A 15155-nucleotide genomic window follows, 5' to 3' on the forward strand; every position below is an offset into this window, starting at 1 on the left:
TAAAATATAATTCAAGCACGGGCTTGAACATTCAATGCTTGAACCCGATCCGTTTTTAAGGTTATAATATTTTATATTATGTTATTTCTATATATTGTGTAATTTAGAACACATTAAAAAAATAAACTTATACTAAATATATAATACTACTCTAATGCAAACATTAAGATAATGTTAAGATGACTATATAAAAATTTCAATAAATAAAAATATATAAAATTATTAAACATCAAAATAATATAATATAAATATATATTTTAAAAAATTAAAAATAATATCGGAAGGCCTATATGGGCTTGGGTTAGTCTTTTGTAAATATGAACAAGTTTGAGCAAAATTTTAAACTCATATTTCGGATTGAACAAGTATAAAATATATTAATATCATACTTAGACTTGACCCATGAACACCTCTAACCGTATATGAAAGATAGATTTTAGTCTAAATATTATTTTAGTTTAAATTTTATTATTTGATATTTATTTTGATTTAAATCTTAATATTATTTTAATTATCAATACAATTAATTGTTGAGATTGAGTTTAGGGACAAAAGGAGGACGCAAGTAGTTGCTGAGTTATACACTCAAAAATAATAAAATTTTAATTTAATTATTTTAAAAATTAAATTAATGTAACTAAAATACATTTTAACTTTTATAAAATATATAACATAATCTCACCATCAATCAATACTAACTCGATTATGAAATATTTTAATATAGAAAATATCGAAAAATATGTTTACCACAGTTAGTGATTTAATTAAAATAACTTTTTACAAAGTGAAACCAAGCAAACCACGCAAATACCAAATGAAGCCAACCGAAAGCGAGGGTGTTATCGTAAATAGCATGAATACGTGTCCTCAATCATAAATCCGTGCCAAGGATTTCATTATTATTTACCTTAAAATTGTTGGAGAAACAATTTAAATTGGTTGGCAGGTGTGAACGAGTATTTTTCTGGCTCCAAAGTAGCTATAAATATAGTTTTCCTTTTTTCACTCCCTCCCTCCCTCCTTCACTCCCTCACACCTTCACTCCACAAAACGGCTGCACCAGTTTTCTTTCTAAATAATTTCTGCCTTCCTCTCTCAAACTACCAAAGCTGCAATTCTGCAGGGAAAAGACATGGACTTCTCTCGCCGAAGAACTGGATTTCTTTTATCCATTGCTTTGTTTCAGGCGAGCGCTTCCGTCGCTTTCATTCTCTGCTTCCACTGTTCCAATTTTACTTTCTTTTTTCTTTTCTTTTCTGTTCAATTCTGACTTCTTTTTGGCATTTAATTTTTATCTCTTCTTTTTACGGGAAAAAATTGTCATTGTCTTTCCTTTTTGGACTCTTGATTGTACTCTGAGAGATCTACAATCAGATTTTGTGCTTCTTATTTTTGGTCAAGCTTGTCAATACTTCACTTGATCAAGTTTTTTTTCTCCTTCAGTTTTCAAAATGAAATCGAAGCTTGAAATGCAGAATTCAAGTTATATTTTGCCTCCTCTGTTTCTATCAGAAACAGAATCTTCAATTATTTGTTGTTTCTTTGGTCATAATCTTCCATAAAAAAATGGGAAAAAAAAAGAAAAACAAAATAAGTCGCATATAATTGTTAGCTAACGGGATCATGAGCAGATCTTTTTCTTTCTTTCGTTTTGGCATTTCAATTTAGCGAAAGTTTTAGCAAAAAGAAAAAAGATTCAATTGTCCTCGTTAATTTCAACTGAATTTGCCGTTTTTTTTTATTTGCAGGTTTTATTAATTGTACAAGTGGCCGTTGCACAGACGAGCAATGATGAGCGAAGGTAAGACTTTTTATTCATGCTTACCTCTGCTAAGTTTGTTACAAAATAGAAAAATAATAAAATTCAATACAGCTCAAATTTATTTTTCTGAGCTGTCATTGTAACGCGAGTGTCGTACGTTTCTAGTGCTATTATCTTCTCCTGTAAAATAATAGCCCCAACAATTCGTGGTTAAATTTGCGCTTTCTAACAATCTATACAATAACTAATGACAAATGTTTTTCTCAATCTTGTTTGAAAATTTTAATTGGTAAATTATCATTAATTGTTTTTTTTTTCGTGTTTGTGTTTGATATGTCTAGGCAGAGACATTCTGAAGGATATTGTGCAATGTATGACATTTGTGGAGAGCGAAGTGATGGCAAAGTAGTGAACTGTCCTTATGGTTCTCCAGCAGTAAAGGTTAGTTGCTCATTACTGTCTCATATAAATTTTGTACTAATTATGGTTAATAGCAGTTGACTGTCTCGCAAGATATGAACTATATTCCATGGGCCAATTTGCACAAGTATCTTCTTTTTTTTTTGGTTTTATTTTTTGGTTTGAAGAACTTTGGAAAAACCTGTTACAAAATATAAGTGTAATTATTTGACGTTTACATCTTATTACGCCTCTCAGCCTGATGAGTTACTTTCGTCAAAGATTCAAAGTTTGTGCCCCACAATTACTGGAAACGTTTGTTGTACAAAAGCTCAATTTGACACACTACGGAGTCAAGTCCAGCAGGTAAGATTTATCGCTCTGCTCTGCTCTACTCTACTGTTGTTGGTATGCTGACTTGCATTATTAGACATCTATTTCCTAGGGCGAGTTGATGATTACTGCTTCGCTTATGTGGCATTTGATGTCATTAGATTGTTATTTGGCATGATTAACTTTTCTACTAATCTTTGCCTTTCTAGTTTGATCCGAAGTATAAAATTTGTGTCTGACCTGGAAGCTTAAAATCTATTTTAAACAATGAATTCCATTTGAGCATCACGGTCGGTTTTGATCGATTGGAGGTAGTCGATTGCATGCTCCTAAATTTCATCATTTCATAACATTATTTATTTCCTTTGTGCATTATTGCAGGCAATTCCTTTTCTTGTAGGCTGTCCAGCTTGCTTGAGAAACTTTTTGAATCTGTTCTGTGAGCTCACATGCTCCCCAAATCAAAGTTTGTTCATCAATGTGACTTCTATATCCAAGGTCAGGGATCCTAACTAATCCTCATGATCATGTTCTAAGAAAACTTGATATCTTGTCATATGATTGTGGCTTGGTGTATGCCTTCTAAAAACTTGGCAATGTCATTGACTAATATGAACTTGGCAATGATATCTTTTATCATATTGTAGTTTCAAACGTTATTTTACGGGTGAAAATCTGAATTCACCGCTATCATACACAATGTCTTAAGTAAGCTTATTTAAACAGATGGCCGGGCACTTCTTTATGGATATATTTTTATATCAAAGATGATAAATTACTTTATATATCTTATTCTCTTTACAGATAAAAAATAACTCGACTGTGGACGGAATTGACTTTTTCATAACTGATGATTTTGGTGAGGGGTTGTATGAATCTTGCAAGGATGTCAAGTTTGGTACCATGAATACTCGTGCTTTGGAATTTATTGGTGCTGGTGCTAAAAATTTTAAAGGTGAGGTGATAGTTACAAGTTCATATTGTGAGACTTGTATGTCATGTCTCAGTATCTTTATCCGTTTTATTGGTTCTGGCAGAGTGGTTTGCTTTCATTGGTAGGCGAGCGCCGAACAACATGCCAGGTTCACCATATGCCATTCAGTTCCTGCCAACTGTTCCTGAATCATCTGGGATGAAGCCTATGAATGTATCTACATATTCATGTAGAGATGTTTCACTGGGCTGTTCTTGTGGTGATTGTCCTTCATCTCCTGTCTGTTCTAATACAGCTATATCTACTTCCAATAAAGCGGCTACATGTTCAGTTCAAATTGGATCTCTTAAGGTGAGGGATTACTTTTGTATTATCTAATTTTTATCTATTTTGCCGAATGAGAATTCCTTAATTCATATGAAAGCACAGTTAGTTTCCTAATTTGAGCTATAATACAGGTTTTTTTAATAAAGTATCTATGTTGAAAATCTGCAGGCCAAATGTGTTGATTTAGCTTTAGCCATCCTTTATATTGTATTGGTTTCTATGTTCTTCGGATGGGGTGTGTTTCACCGGACAAGAAAAAGAAGCCGGTCTTTTAGAATGAAACCATTTACAGATGCAGCTCAGGGTGGTGAATCTCATTCTCTTAGTAGGCAAAAAGCTGACAATCTCCCCATGCAGGTGCTTTTTTTTACTTTGTGCTGACCTTGGATTTCATTCTATTTCTCACTCGATATTCCTGTTTAGGTTATTGCATTCATGTTTGGCATAGAATTTTACAAAATTGTAATTCTTATTTAACAACCTTCCCATGTCACAGTTTTTTTTGTTTCTTCTTCTTCTTCTTCTTCTTCCTTTTTGTTTCTTCTTTTTATTAGTTTAGTTATATGCTTTTCCTATTAAATCTCACGTGATTTTCTTTGTTCAGAGGCTAGAGGATGCTAATCAAAGTAGCACTGGGGTTCAACTTTCTGTTGTGCAAGGATACATGTCAGATTTTTACAGGTTAACTTTCTATATGCATATAAGCTTACATCACTTGAGCAACGGTCAGGTCTGTGATTTTGTTCTTACATACTTATGTTCAGGAAATATGGACTATGGGTTGCCAGACATCCAACCCTAGTATTGAGTTTGTCAGTGGGAATGGTTCTTGTACTTTGCTTGGGTCTAGTCCGTTTCAAGGTGGAAACACGGCCAGAGAAGGTATTATTTGACCGCTGAATAGCTAGATGTATCTTTATATAAACTGAACCTCTCTATAGTTGTGCATCATTGCTCATCATTGTGGACTATAAATAACCACCTATGATTATCTGTCAAGCATTTTGAGATCAGAGATTGATTTTGATATACTTCTGATTACATGCTTCTTTTGGTACACTTTTCTTTTATCTGAATATATGTTATCAATACAATGTCAGCTATGGGTAGGGCCTGGGAGTAAAGCTGCGGAAGAGAAACGGTTTTTTGACAGCAACCTAGCTCCTTTTTACAGAATTGAGCAGGTTTTGCCTTATTTTATTCTATTTTCCCTTATTTACCATGTTATCTGGTTCCCCTATTGTTTTCTTTAATAACGGTTACCTATTGTTGATTGCTGGTAAGAGGGTGAATATCATAGAATGATTCTGAGGTCAAGGTCTGCTAAGTAAAATTTTCTTGTTATATGACATACTTTTGCAACTGTCAACTTTTATATTTTTACATCTTTTCTTTAAAGTAAAACATTCCTGCTAATTGTTTTTCGGAGAAGATATTCCTAGTTCCTTAAGGGTTCTACCATCTGCCTGCAATATCATTTCTATATTTAATAGCCCTCACTACATCTTTTTTGATCTTTTCCTCTCTCCTTTTAACTATTTATTAAAATAAACTTTGTTTATATGATTCTCTTCCTTATAGCAACATTTTTCTCACGTTCTTTTCTTGTTTTCTCTAATGAGAGTTTTATAGGAACCATTGGTTTAAATTCCTCTTCATTGGATTTAGCAATGTGCAATATAATTTCCATATAGCCCTCATTTCACATTTAAAAAATAATAATCTTTTCCTCTCTCCTTTTCCTATTTATTTAAATCAAATTTGATTGTATAGTTCTCTTCCTCATAGCAACATTTTATCACATTCCTTTTATTTTCTTCACTAATGGGAGATTATATAACTGATGGTTTAAATTCATGTTCATCGGATTGAGCATTGGTTTTGTTTTTCAGGTGCATGTGTCTTACCATATTACTTTGGAATAACTAATGTTATCTATGTTTTTCAGCTAATATTAGCAACAATTCCAGATGCCTTGAATGGTAAATCACCCAGCATTGTGACTGAGGAAAATATTAAGTTGTTATTTGAAATTCAAAAGAAGGTATTGGTTCTACTTTAATTTGTCAGGTTGGATTAACATAACACAGTCTGACCTGAATTGTAATTGTTTGTACATTTACGCTCTCTTAAAAAGGTCTTACTTAAACACCTTTAGTTTACTTAACAGATTGATGGAATCCGGGCAAATTATTCTGGCTCAATGATATCTTTGACAGATATTTGCATGAAGCCAATGGGGGAGGATTGTGCCACACAAAGTGTTATACAGGTACCGTGCTTGTCTTGTATCTGGCATGAGTGAAGCATATAGAATCATAAATTGGCAATTTAAATGTAAAAGTATGGAAGTGGAACTGATGAATTGGATGTCATCATAAATTGTTCAATCTCAGCAGAAAAGCAATATGCTTCATATCACTTTATATGGACAATTTAGTTGCCCTTTTATATGCATATTTCAGAAGTGAAAAACATTTTGATGTTATGTCTTATTAGTTTGTTAGTTATGACAATCCATGCTTCTTTTGTAATTACATGCATGTGACATGAACTTAGCCTGGTTTTCTGCTCTTCCACCTGCCTGTGTTTTGATTCTCGTGTTATACTTTTGACTTATCTCTGAAATAGATAATGATCTGTCATTTTCTGTTGTGTTTTATATTTTAGCACCAAGTAACTCATCATTGAATTGCCAGAGCACCTTATAAGTTCTCCTTTCTGATCCTTTTTCTTTATTATTTTTATTTTATCATGTTTCTTTTGATAGTATTTCAAGATGGATCCAAGTTATGATGCTGATGATCGACTGGAACACGTGAACTATTGTTTTCAGGTATATCCTAATACCTCTTTATTTATTTGGTTTAAAGGTAATTTCCTTCTTTACGATTCTACTTAACCAGCCTCTATTCTAACTACTTAACCAGCCTCTATTCTAAGGCATGTTCAAGTTATAGATTTTAACAGTAAAATTAAATTGTTGATTCTTTTAGTTTTGTCTCACTCTATTTTTTTGTCACCTAAGTTGACCTTTAATGTTTACATGCTATGTATTCTTTCAGCATTATACCTCTGCAGAATCATGTATGAGTGCTTTTAAAGCCCCAGTAGATCCTAGCACTGTATTAGGAGGTTTCTCTGGAAGCAACTATACTGAGGTGCTAATTTTACTTTCCTGATCTGTCAATACAGTCAGATCATTGGATGTAAGATCTTTAAAATATAATTGGATGTGGTAACCTAAGATTTTCTTTATCATACAGGCTTCTGCATTTATAGTAACTTATCCGGTAAACAATGCTTTGGACAAAGAAGGGAATGAAACTCAAAAAGCAGTTGCTTGGGAGAAGGCCTTTGTTCAGTTAGCAAAGGTTTGGTACTTGTACTTGCATCATATCAAGGATTATTTATTGTCTTGCACTTGCCTTGTATTGCCATTTCTCAAATAAGTGAGTTTCACATACAATTCTATGTTATGGAACAGGATGAGTTGTTGCCTATGGTTCAGTCTAGAAATTTGACATTTTCTTTTTCTTCGGAAAGCTCCATTGAGGAAGAGTTGAAAAGAGAGAGCACCGCAGATGCCATAACGATATTGGTAGGTGTTTGTCTCTATTATGGCTTGAAAACATGATACCTGAGTCCTGTATATAGAAGCTTAACTTTTGTAACTAATGGAATCTCTAACAACCCTGCCTTTAGCTTCTTTTAGAATAAAACTATTAACCTTGTAAATGTGACTTTTTTTCTTTGGAAATTTTCTCTGACTGCTTTCTTGTGTCTGCTGCCTTATATTATTGCAGATAAGCTATCTTGTGATGTTTGCTTACATATCTCTGACCTTGGGTGATACACCTCGATTATCTTCCTTTTACATTTCATCTAAGGTATCTTATTCATGTTTCTTCTTTACGGAAAATATATTCTTTTTTGAATTATTTTTCTTCCTATCTCCTTCTGTTCTTTTTTTGGGTGTTTATTCTAGCTTAAGCTTTTCTGTTGAGGGGTACTGAAATTTATCTGATCAAGTGCTACAGAATTCGAGCCTGGACAGATTTAACTGCATAAGGTTAACAGTCATAAATGCACTCTGAACAGCTTTTTGAAGGTTTACCCCTAATTAGTATTTCTTTTAACAGCAATAGAGAGACTTTTTATCCGGTGAACGAACATTTTGATATAATCTCAGGAAGGAAAGGACAAAGAAAATGAGATAGATTGGTTATTTTTTTAGAATCCAACCGTTAGAATGACTTTTTCTAGACCTCTTTTATATGTTGTTTCCAATTTACAGAAACTTATTTTAGGCGACCTTTTTACCTAGACAAAGTATGACTAATTATGCTTTCAGGAATCTATATCTAATAAATGAGTTTCTCTTGGTTTTGAGGATTTCTAAGTCATGCTTTATCTGATGAATTGAGGTTCTGCTTGGACGGAGCAATAAATAAGCACCCCTTTGAATCTAGGACTGCAATACTTAGGTTAACAAGATCAAAAAAGCTCCCTGCTAGGGTTGGATGAATGTCTGAAAATTTTTCTGTTACTTATCTTCTATGATGTGTACTGATTGTCTTCCAGGTATTGCTTGGCCTTTCTGGCGTTCTGCTTGTCATGCTCTCAGTTCTTGGATCTGTAGGATTTTTTAGTGCTATTGGAGTAAAATCTACTCTAATCATAATGGAAGTTATTCCTTTTCTTGTTCTTGCAGTAAGTGCCCTCCTCCTTTAGCATATTTCAAATTCATATGATGTTAATTTTGTAACTATCATGTGTTTTGACTTGGAGGATTTTTATATTACAATTACATCAAATATTTTGCCTGGCAAATTCTATCTCTCTATTGCCAAGTTCTGTCGTAGCTCACCTTCTGAACTCTTTTTATCTTGTAACAGGTTGGTGTGGATAATATGTGCATACTGGTGCACTCTGTTAAGCGGCAACCTTTGGACTTACCTCTAGAAGGAAGGATAAGCAATGCACTTGTGGAAGTGGGGCCATCCATAACCCTTGCTAGTCTATCTGAGGTTTTTGTGTTTGCAGTTGGAAGTTTCATTCCTATGCCCGCCTGCCGTGTTTTCTCCATGTTTGCAGGTTTACATATTTGTCCATTTTATAGTGATAAAAATAGAATATATTTTTTTCTTTCATGTTGCTTACGTCATTCCCCTTGCACTCGTGCATTCTATTGCAGCACTGGCTGTTCTGTTGGATTTCCTTCTGCAGGTCACTGCTTTTGTTTCTCTGATAGTTTTCGACTTTTTGCGAGCCGAGGGTAGAAGGGTTGATTGTTTTCCATGTATAAAAGCATCATCAACATATGCTGAATCTGAGAAAGGTATAGTTGGTGGATACTGGAGTTGTATGATTGATGAATCATGTAGTGTAATTGTTACGATGATCTTGATTCTTTGAACTGATTTTATATTAGATCTAGTTTTCATAGTTATTTAATACTTCAAACCCTCTCACATTCATTGTAAAACTGTCATGAAGTCTAACTACAGAATTGCTTATGAAAAACTTTAGGCATTGGTGGGAGAAAACCCGGGCTACTGGCTCGATATATGAAGGTAATTGTTTCTACTTCAGAATTTTTGTAATTTTTTGGTGTCAACAGTTAACAAGGTGATTTACCTTTTCTTGAAACAATTTTCATTTGTTTTGCTTATTAATTTGTGTCTGTTTCACTTTTAGGAGGTACATGCTCCCATTCTCAATCTTTGGGGGGTGAAAATTATAGTGGTTGCTGTTTTTGTTGCTTTTGCATTGGCTAGCATTGTAAGTTGCTTTAACTTTGTCAAGTTGGCCTATTATTATTATTACTACTACTACTACTACTACTACTACTACTTATTTGTTTGAGTTGAAGTAAACTTCTTATGCTTGCAAATTTGTTAGGCACTGTCCACCCGTATTGAGCCTGGTTTGGAGCAAAAGATTGTTCTTCCCCAAGACTCGTATCTGCAGGTTGAATTTTTGTTTCCTTTTAACTGAATGGAGAAATGAATCGCATGATATCCTCTTTTATCCTTCAGTAATTGGTGCATTTTATCCCGCAGGGCTATTTCAATAATGTTTCAGAGTATCTCAGAATTGGACCACCGCTGTATTTTGTTGTGAAGAACTATAATTATAGGTATTTCCATGTTATTTTTAGTTTTGGTTAAATTATGCTGTTAGTCCTTATACTTTGACAAAATTTGAAATTTAATCCCTGAGTTAAACTAAATACTACTTTTTTATTTAAAATCTTAGTCCAGTCATTAAAATCGTAAGTATTTTCTGTCAATTTGTGAACTTATAATTTTGATTAGGCTGCCCTCATATGACATGCCATATGATTGACAGAAAATAAATATGAAAAATTGAAAAATTTGACAGAAACTATCAAAAACGATAATAATGATTGGATTAAGGTTTTTAAATTGAAAAAGTAGGAGGATTGAATTTTTTAACCTTAGGGACTAAATCTCAAATTCTATACTAGTACAAGGACTAACAACATATTTTAACCTTCTAGTTTCTTTTTTTCTTTAGTTTACTGCATGGTATCTGCTTCTGTCTTAAATGGATGCTTACCTGGTCCAAAGCATAAGAGACATTAACATCTGCTTCAAGTATTGGTTGTTTTTCACTTTTGTATCGTTGCGCACAAACATGATGAACCTTGCATGTAGAGAATTTTCAATAACATAAATGACATAGCTTAATATTGGCTCTTCTAAAAGCGTATGTTTTTCTTGTCTAAATTGTATCTGGAATAATTATAAACATCTGAAAAAGAACACGATGGAATTTGTTTTACTACTAATGGCAGAAAACTGCCATTTTAGGCCGAGTCTATTAGAGCTCCATGTGAATATTCTTCTGTTACCTTCTATAACAGAAGGTGTTATCATTTAAGAAGTAGAAACTTGCTGTCCAAGATGTGAATCTTCATTGCTCATCAAGAAAAAGAAATGGAGTTATTCAAGTTTTCATCTAATTGATTTTGTTGATAAATATGCTTTTTCATGCTGATGCTTTTCTATCCTCAGTTCAGAATCAATAGATACAAATAAGTTGTGCTCCATCAGCCAATGTAACTCAGACTCTCTTTTAAATGAGGTAAAATTGTTTGGTATATTCTATCTTGAGTGCTCATTCATGATATAGATTTTTTTTAGTAAACCATGCTTTTCTATTTAGTTTAAAGAATGTTTATGCTTTTAAGATTATCAACAAAACTTGCCTCCTGTTGTTGCTACATGGACTTTGTTTGATATGACAGCTTTATCCTGTTTCCTCTGTAGATAGCTAGAGCATCCTTGACACCAGAATCAAGCTATATTGCTAAGCCAGCTGCTTCATGGCTTGATGACTTTCTTGTATGGTTATCTCCAGAAGCATTTGGTTGCTGTCGGAAATTTACTAATGGGAGTTATTGTCCCCCTGATGATCAGGTTATTATCCTATTATTCTTGGTACTTGTTAGATTTAATTCACCTCCTGTGATATGCTGAAAATATTTCATTCCCCAGTAATGAGTTGTTCCTTCCAAATTATGTTATCTAATAGCTTGGACTTAATCTGCTGGGCCTGATTTGTGTTTTGCTTGTGAAAAGATAACCACTTGAACCTCAAATTACATGTTTCTTTAAAATACTTTACTGCTATAATAGGTTGAAGGAAATTTGGTTCTAAAATTTTTTATCTAATTCCAAGACTGTGGGGGATAGCTTTACAGCTAAGTGGCTTTTGGTAATGGTGCTTCCATTGTTGAGCAGAAAAACCAGATATCCCTATCTAGTGTCTTAATACTTGGCTATGCTTAACAGTAGTCATTTCTTAGAAGATAGCACTGAGTTCACTATCCTGTTTCTCATATCATGCCAGAATTAGGTTTTCCAAGAATTTCATTTATGGTAATTGGATATGGTTTGGTTCACTGAAATTAAATTTTCTTTCTTCCAGCCTCCTTGTTGCTCTCCCAATGACACTGCTTGTGGGTTGAGTGAAGTGTGCAAAGATTGCACTACGGTAATATACTTATATTCTGCCTGATATTTTGGTACTACTGTAATATTTGTCAACATGAAAATAAGCAGTTCTTGTGACTAACAATTATGTGATGTTTCAGTGCTTCCGTCACTCAGATTTACATAATGATCGCCCCTCTACAGCCCAATTTAGGGAGAAACTTCCATGGTTCCTTGATGCTTTGCCTTCTGCTGATTGTTCAAAAGGCGGACATGGTGCTTACACTAGCAGTGTGGAAGTCACAGGTTTGTTTGAATAGATCTTTCTTTTGCAATTGCACCCAATTTACCATTCGTTGACAATTTTCACTTGCCTATTTTACTTTGAGATAGAATCTGTAAATGATACATATTCTAATTTGGATTTGGTAGTCACTGGTTTTACATTTTGTTATCAGGCTATGAAAGTGGTATCATTAAGGCATCATCATTCCGCACCTACCATACACCACTCAATAAGCAGGTAGAACTAATACTCAGTTAGGCAGTCATTGTTAAGTAATTTTCCTTTTTATTTTGTATTGCAGCAGCACCATTAATTGGCTTTCATTTGTTTTAGATTGATTATGTTAACTCAATGAGGGCTGCTCGAAAATTTGCATCAAGGGTTTCAGATTCTTTAAAGGTAAGATATCAATTGTTATATTCTGTCTTAAATTTTTGGTTTGTATATTTGTCCTTTAATAGAAAAACATGGCTTTTTCTGCTTAATTGGGTACCCTTATCTAGCTCTTTTTTTGCACGGTACAATTGTTAGTCTTTATCATACGACTTTATGGTCCTCATTAATTCTCCTCAACCAACATCGAATGGGAAGTTATTGAGCTTCTCATGCAAGCTGTCTCTTGTTTTGAATATATTTGCAAATTTAAATGTATGCTAGTGATGAGATAATATCTGTTTGTAAACTGAGCTTTTCTGGTGCAGATGGAAATCTTCCCATATTCCGTGTTTTATATGTTCTTTGAGCAATACCTTGATATATGGAAGACAGCTCTCATCAACCTTGCAATTGCGATTGGTTAGTAATTTGCAGAAACCTACCCAAAAGTGTCATAAATTAATACACATTTTTCCTGAAATTATTTAGTTTTAAGGCATTTCTGGTACAAATTAATGATTCAAATTTTATTTAGTTTTGTTCCGTCTTTATTTCTCAGCATTCTATGGCTTGTCATTTTGTTGTTATTTCTAATGGTCAATTCTATTTTCTTCTGTTTGATTGCTTGCAGGTGCGGTATTTATTGTTTGTTTAGTTATTACATGCAGGTTAGCTTCCTAATTTTGTCCCTTGACTTATTATACCAAAGTCCTTATCAGTCGTTTTTTTTTTTAAAGTAGATGATAGATTCAGCTATTTAAAATCAGCAAAAGGATTTTTAACTTGGATCTAAAGTCATCGTTAACCTTTGGAGAGATGAAACTATAATATTTCTTTCTTTTACTTACCTGTATAATTATTACTAATCTCTTGGCATTTTCCCCCAAATATAGTTTGTGGACCTCAGCGATCATTTTGTTGGTGTTGGCAATGATTCTCGTTGATCTTATGGTATTCTATTCTTTGACTGTCACCATAAAACTTCTTCCATTTGCTTATCTTATACCCTCTTACAAAGTTAAACTCCTCAGGGTGTGATGGCAATTCTCGGGATTCAACTCAACGCGGTCTCCGTTGTTAATCTTGTTATGTCAGTGGGCATTGCTGTTGAGTTCTGCGTGCATATAACACATGCATTTTCAGTTAGTATCATTCGGCTTTTCATTTAATCTTGGTTCATCCTCCTGATTTGTTGTGTGGATCTTTACCACATTCATCATAATTTTGCTGATATAAACTTACAAGTTCCTTGTGAAGGTAAGCAGCGGGAATAGAAATGAAAGGGTAAAGGAGGCTCTGGGAACGATGGGAGCTTCTGTCTTCAGGTTCTGTTCCTAAACTTATAAGCATCCCCCCTCCCCCCACCCACGCTCCACTCCGTCTTCCCTTGCTTAACTGTCATTATCTGATTTAATTATTGCAGTGGAATCACTTTGACAAAGCTAGTAGGGGTGCTGGTACTCTGCTTCTCAAAGACGGAAGTTTTTGTGGTATTTATTCCTTCATTGACTTTTTAATTATGGGACCCTTTCATTTTTTCTGTAAAATTTTAATCCATTACCCTCTTTCCTTTGGATTTTGTAGGTCTATTACTTCCAGATGTACCTAGCTTTAGTCCTTCTAGGTTTCTTACACGGGCTTGTATTTTTGCCGGTAAGCCCTCGTTTTTTTTTCCCTCTTTCATGGAGGGTGAAATGAAATAATGTAGAAAGCCAAGCAGTAAGTTTAGTTCCAAAGCAAAAGCATTGACCAAATGTTTTATTCAGGTGGTGTTGAGCATGGTCGGTCCACCGTCGAGATGTATACGAGTTGAGAAGCAAGATGAGCGACCCTCGGTTTCATCTCAGCCATAATTGATGATCTTTCACACAGTTCATAACTCCTTTTGTAGAGAGTTTTACCATGTCTGATATAGAAACTGCATGTACAACCAGAGCAAAGGCTTAAAAAGGGGGGGAAAAGAGAATAGTTGTCCCCATCCCATCCCATCCCAACATGTAAAGGTTTGTTTAGAGAAGGAAAAGAAGAAGAAAGTAATAGAAAAATGATATTGGGTGCTGTCGTTGTTGTTGTCAATATTATAAGGTAGCTGATTCATCTAATTTAAAAGTTAATACTTGGGATAGAGTTGTTGTGAGATTTATATCTCTGTTATTTTTCGGACATGTTCACCGTATTCGTCCTACGTAATCTTTATTTGTTTTTTTTCTTCTTAATTTTCGTTACTTAAATTTGTCCGGTACTTTATATTTCTCGTCTACAAGATCAAAGAAGTAACTTTTTGGTGAAACACTTGCACGTGGCATTTGCCATATAGGAAGCCCCAAAATCCAAAGGAAATAATGTTCTGTTTTCACCTCATGGTATGAGATCCTGATGTGTATCAGACAAAGGTGAAAGAATATAATGATTTTCGCTGACAGAAGAGGGAAAAAATAATCTATGGGCAGGGTCAACAAAGAAAAAAAATTAAAAAGTTTTTGAAATTTTATGTAATTGGTAGTTGAAAACATGTATTAAATAGTGTCCATTGTTACAATATAAAACTTTATTAAAAACACTCTTATGGTGCAATGTACTATACACCACACTTTTAAGATGTCCTTTGTATGCATAATATCCCAACTTGCCGCGACACTAGCACATTCCCAGTTTGGTCTCTCCTGGCGTACACACTCTTACAGCAAAACTTGAAACATGAACAAACACTTATAAGTTCTCACAAGCTTAGTGAGTTTTAATCTAGATTACCTCAAAGCCTTTTTAGTTGAACTT

The 15155-nt window shown here is 34.0% G+C and overlaps 1 protein-coding gene across 1 annotated transcript; it reads left to right on the plus strand.

Annotated features, from left to right (window-relative positions):
* The first annotated feature begins 973 nt into the window (after positions 1 to 973).
* Positions 974 to 14596, plus strand: LOC105783592 (uncharacterized). The gene is made up of 39 exons (XM_012609142.2): positions 974 to 1186; positions 1749 to 1801; positions 2104 to 2203; positions 2420 to 2527; positions 2876 to 2992; positions 3299 to 3449; positions 3532 to 3779; positions 3924 to 4112; positions 4360 to 4436; positions 4520 to 4637; positions 4856 to 4939; positions 5704 to 5799; positions 5926 to 6027; positions 6526 to 6591; positions 6821 to 6916; positions 7022 to 7129; positions 7243 to 7356; positions 7562 to 7645; positions 8340 to 8468; positions 8654 to 8852; positions 8953 to 9096; positions 9288 to 9331; positions 9456 to 9539; positions 9660 to 9728; positions 9821 to 9897; positions 10799 to 10868; positions 11054 to 11203; positions 11715 to 11780; positions 11881 to 12025; positions 12178 to 12242; positions 12339 to 12404; positions 12707 to 12800; positions 13012 to 13048; positions 13274 to 13331; positions 13412 to 13522; positions 13638 to 13705; positions 13804 to 13870; positions 13965 to 14033; positions 14147 to 14596. The coding sequence occupies exons 1-39, from the start codon at positions 1133 to 1135 to the stop codon at positions 14231 to 14233; spliced, it is 3864 nt and encodes a 1287-aa protein (XP_012464596.1). The 5' UTR covers positions 974 to 1132; the 3' UTR covers positions 14234 to 14596.
* Positions 14597 to 15155: the final 559 nt, after the last annotated feature.

Source organism: Gossypium raimondii, chromosome 1 (genome assembly GCF_025698545.1).
Source record: "Gossypium raimondii isolate GPD5lz chromosome 1, ASM2569854v1, whole genome shotgun sequence".
Classification (NCBI taxonomy): domain Eukaryota; kingdom Viridiplantae; phylum Streptophyta; class Magnoliopsida; order Malvales; family Malvaceae; genus Gossypium; species Gossypium raimondii.